The sequence below is a fragment of the Aquarana catesbeiana genome, linkage group LG03 (genome assembly GCF_042186555.1).
Source record: "Aquarana catesbeiana isolate 2022-GZ linkage group LG03, ASM4218655v1, whole genome shotgun sequence".
Taxonomy (NCBI): Eukaryota; Metazoa; Chordata; class Amphibia; order Anura; family Ranidae; genus Aquarana; species Aquarana catesbeiana.
In genome coordinates this window covers 602,772,933-602,776,686 of record NC_133326.1, presented here as the reverse complement: position 1 = coordinate 602,776,686, position 3,754 = coordinate 602,772,933, and the positions used below count along the sequence as shown (strand labels likewise).

Here is a 3,754-nt window from a genome sequence, read left to right as displayed (position 1 = left end):
GCATATTAAAGAAACACTTTGAATGCCCAAACAGCAGACAAGGAGCAGAACACTCAGCAATTAAATGGCCAACAAGCCTGAAAAAAATGTAGTCCTTGCTGAGGGGGAAAATAACTAAGCTCAAAGTTTGAACTTGACACAATGCCAATATCTGGACACTTGAATGGTGATGAGAATAATAGTATTCCCATCACCATTCTTCAAGTGTCCAGATATCGGCAATTTGGCATTGTGTCAAGTTCAAACTTTGAGCTTAGTTATTAGAATAGAAAAAAGAGGGAGAAACACCCGCGCAATGGGATGCATGCAATGGAATAAAAATTTAAAAATTAAAGAATGTTGTTGGAACTGCTGCCACTACCGATTACTTCCACTAGGTGGAGTAAGATATAAGAAAAAAGGAATAGAAGTAGATAGCGCTGTTTCCAAGCCTGGTGAATTCAAATGTGTTATAAAGGTCCTGGATGTGCATAAGTCAAGTTGGTTGTCTGACTTAATAAAGTGCAGTGTGTGCTCTAAAAAAGATATAACTTAATCCGTATGAATATAATATATCCATATATAAACGAACCCTATTTTTAAATTAAAAATATTTGTGCAAAATTATGTGATCCATAACGTAAATCGATAATGTACATATGAAGTGAACAAACAAATATATATAATCAAGTGCTTTCAGTGCTGCTAGGATCTGGTGAGTGCAATCAATCACTATTAGAACACGGATTAAGGCACGCACTGAAAGGTTTACTCATTGGAATATCCATCAGAATCCAGGGTTTTTTTTTGTAGCAGCACTGAAAGCACTTGATTATATATATTTGTTTGTTCACTACATATGTACATTATCGATTACGTTATGGATCACATAATTTTGCACAAATATTTTTAATTTAAAAATAGGGTTCATTTATATATGGATATATTATATTTATACGGATTAAGTTATATCTTTTTTAGAGCACACACTGCACTTTATTAAGTCAGACAACCAACTTGACTTATGCACATCCAGGACCTTTATAGTAATTCCACGGGATAAACATTCACTAAATACTATAGGCAATATCTTTACAATCTTTCCCACTCCATACTGCCCTCCCACTAAGGGAATAACACATTTGAATTCACCAGGCTTGGAAACAGCGCCTATCTCTACTTCTATTCCTTTTTTCTTAGTTATTAGAATAGCCACTTAAAATGCATTGCATTTGCAAAAAATAGTATTCTCACTTCTCAGAATACTATTTTTTGCAAATGCAATGCATGTTAAGTGGCTATTCTCAGAATAGCCACCTAAAATGCATTGCATTTGCAAAAAATTAAATTTGAAAGTACTTTCTCGCTCAGTTGTGAGCGATGGGGTCGCATTATCACCCCACCATGGCTAAACACACGTTCAACAGGTGCGCTTGATGCAGGGACTGACATTACTCTTACCGCTACCCTGAACAAAGAGGGGAGCATGTGCCTGTTCATGGCCCAAAACTGAAGGCAGCTCTGTCCATCACAAATGTCTAAATACTGGTTCAGCTGTATTTGGGGACTGGAACATGAATCTCTCTTCTGTTTTTTGCGGTATGCTGTGAACAGCCCAGATTGACTCTCTGACTCTGCCACTGGCATTTGCTCGTCTTCATCGGTGGTTGTTGGGGTGGGCTTGCAGTCCTCTTTGAGAATCAAGTCTGAAAAACACAAGCATAAAACAGTGACTCAATGCACTCAGGTGTTATTACTGCAAACGGGTTATTACCAAAAACATAACATACTTTTTATCATCGCAGACACAGCCTCCTTGACATTTTCGGTAGCCAAAACATCATGGGTCAACCACATGGTGCCAAATGAAGGATCCAGCAGAGCAGCTTTTAGGTATAGAGGGTCAGAGAAGGGTAAGGTTGCTACATCATTCTGTTCATCTGCCATCCTCACATTGACAAAGATCCCTTCGAATCGTCTTTGGAGTGATTCTTGCAGGCTACGGATCAAGCCACCAAGGTAGCGCACGCTCTCTTTATGATTTTCCAAGTGGTGATTCAGAGAAAGGATACAGGGTACAACAGCACTTATTGTCACAAGTTTTTCTCCCTGTGAGAGGTCTGTGGCTTCTCCAAAAGGTTGAAGGACATCCACGAGTTCCTTAATCTGATTCCACTCTCTAGCTGTGAATACAGTCTCTTTGTGTCCCCCATCTTCAAGCATTCTAGTCAGTTTCAGCTGGTCACAGCTGACCACTGATTTCAATTGCCTCAGTGTGGAATTCCAGCGTGTGGTAACAGAGGCAGGGATTCCACGCTGTCCAAACTCCTCCTCAAATTTTTCCTTGAAAGAGGTGCTTGTGTGTAACAAGGAGCTCAACCTGGAAGCTTTGGCGAGAGCTGCATTGACTAATTTAGTCTCTTTAAGTCCATCACCTATTACCAATTGAAGCGTGTGTGCAAAACATTGAAGTCTAGTCTGGGTTTTTGCACTCAAATAATTGTCAAACATCTCCTGTTCTTCCACTGACAGGTCATTCCAAATGTCTGAATCATCAAGGTCATCGTCTTCATCTAGCTGTCCTGGAAAACATGTAGTGAATGCTTTTTTCATGTTTGCGGCGTTGTCACAGATGATGTGGTCTACCTTTTTTTTAATCTTGTACTCTTCACATATATGCTCAAATTCCTCACAAATTCTTTCCCCTGTATGGGGACCTTTGAAGCGGTTGCAAGCAAGCAACTGTGATTTTAACTGAAGACGGTCATCCTCAATGTTGATCCAGTGCACTGTGACTCCAAGAAAGCCTCTCATCCTGCGGTCTGACCATATATCTACAGTCACTGACAGATGATCTACCACTTCGAGTTCATTTTTCAGCTTCATTTTCCTATCTGCCACCAGATTGTCAAGCTTGCCAGTAATTGTTCTTCTACTTACTGGAGAGTACTTGTTGTCTACTATTGACAAAAAGCGACGAAAGCTTTGATGTTCAATGATGGACAGTGGCATGTTGCAGTTTAGAATGAGGTCTGACAGGATTGAGTTTGTAATTGCCTTTTGCTGCTGGTGGTTGCAGTGGTATAGCTGCACAGTCCCCTGTGCGATGAATTGTGAGATTTGAGGCTGGGTATCATCAAAAGTCCCTTTGGTATGGATGTACTCTTCATATCTATAGAGTAAACAGAAGAGAGATAGAAAAAAAAGTTAGCTATGTGATTTATTGATTTGAACAACAATACACTCTGCTCCCACCTAAAGTGGGATGTAGGCCTAATTTGCATATATATATATATATATATATATATATATATACACATACACGTGACGTTACTGTACCTACTTTTCTTTGTGGGTTTTGTAGTGACGGATGAAGTTGGATGTTGTGGTGGACGTGTCTCTTATTTTTGAGTTGCAGACCTTGCATATTGCCGTTCTCTTCTTTTCACCAACATCTAAAATATAATCCTTAAATCCAAATTTAATTATTTTTGGAATTGCTCCCTCCATTATAGCTGCCTTGTGCGTTGATCTGTCAGGGGTGGATCCAGAGTTTGCTGTCGGGATGGCCCGGGCACTGCCAGAAAATAAGGTGTTGCTGCTTAGTACACTAGTACTTACAGAACTATTTTTAATGTATTATATATATACGGTCTTAACCTAACCTTGTTTAAAACAGTGACACGTTTATCATTCCAGATTAGAATATTACATTAGTGACTCATAGTGACGCTTTTTGGGCACCAGTGACACCAATACAGTGACCAGTGCTAAA

The 3,754-nt window shown here is 39.5% G+C and overlaps 1 protein-coding gene across 1 annotated transcript; it reads right to left on the bottom strand.

Annotated features, from left to right (window-relative positions):
* Window positions 1–1,071: 1,071 nt before the first annotated feature.
* LOC141134661 (zinc finger BED domain-containing protein 4-like) lies at window positions 1,072–3,552 on the bottom strand. Its single transcript, XM_073624104.1, has 3 exons — window positions 3,323–3,552; window positions 1,770–3,151; window positions 1,072–1,685 (listed from the first exon to the last, which is right to left on the bottom strand). Exons 1-3 carry the CDS (start codon window positions 3,487–3,489, stop codon window positions 1,297–1,299), a joined length of 1,938 nt encoding a protein of 645 aa, XP_073480205.1. The 5' UTR covers window positions 3,490–3,552; the 3' UTR covers window positions 1,072–1,296.
* Window positions 3,553–3,754: the final 202 nt, after the last annotated feature.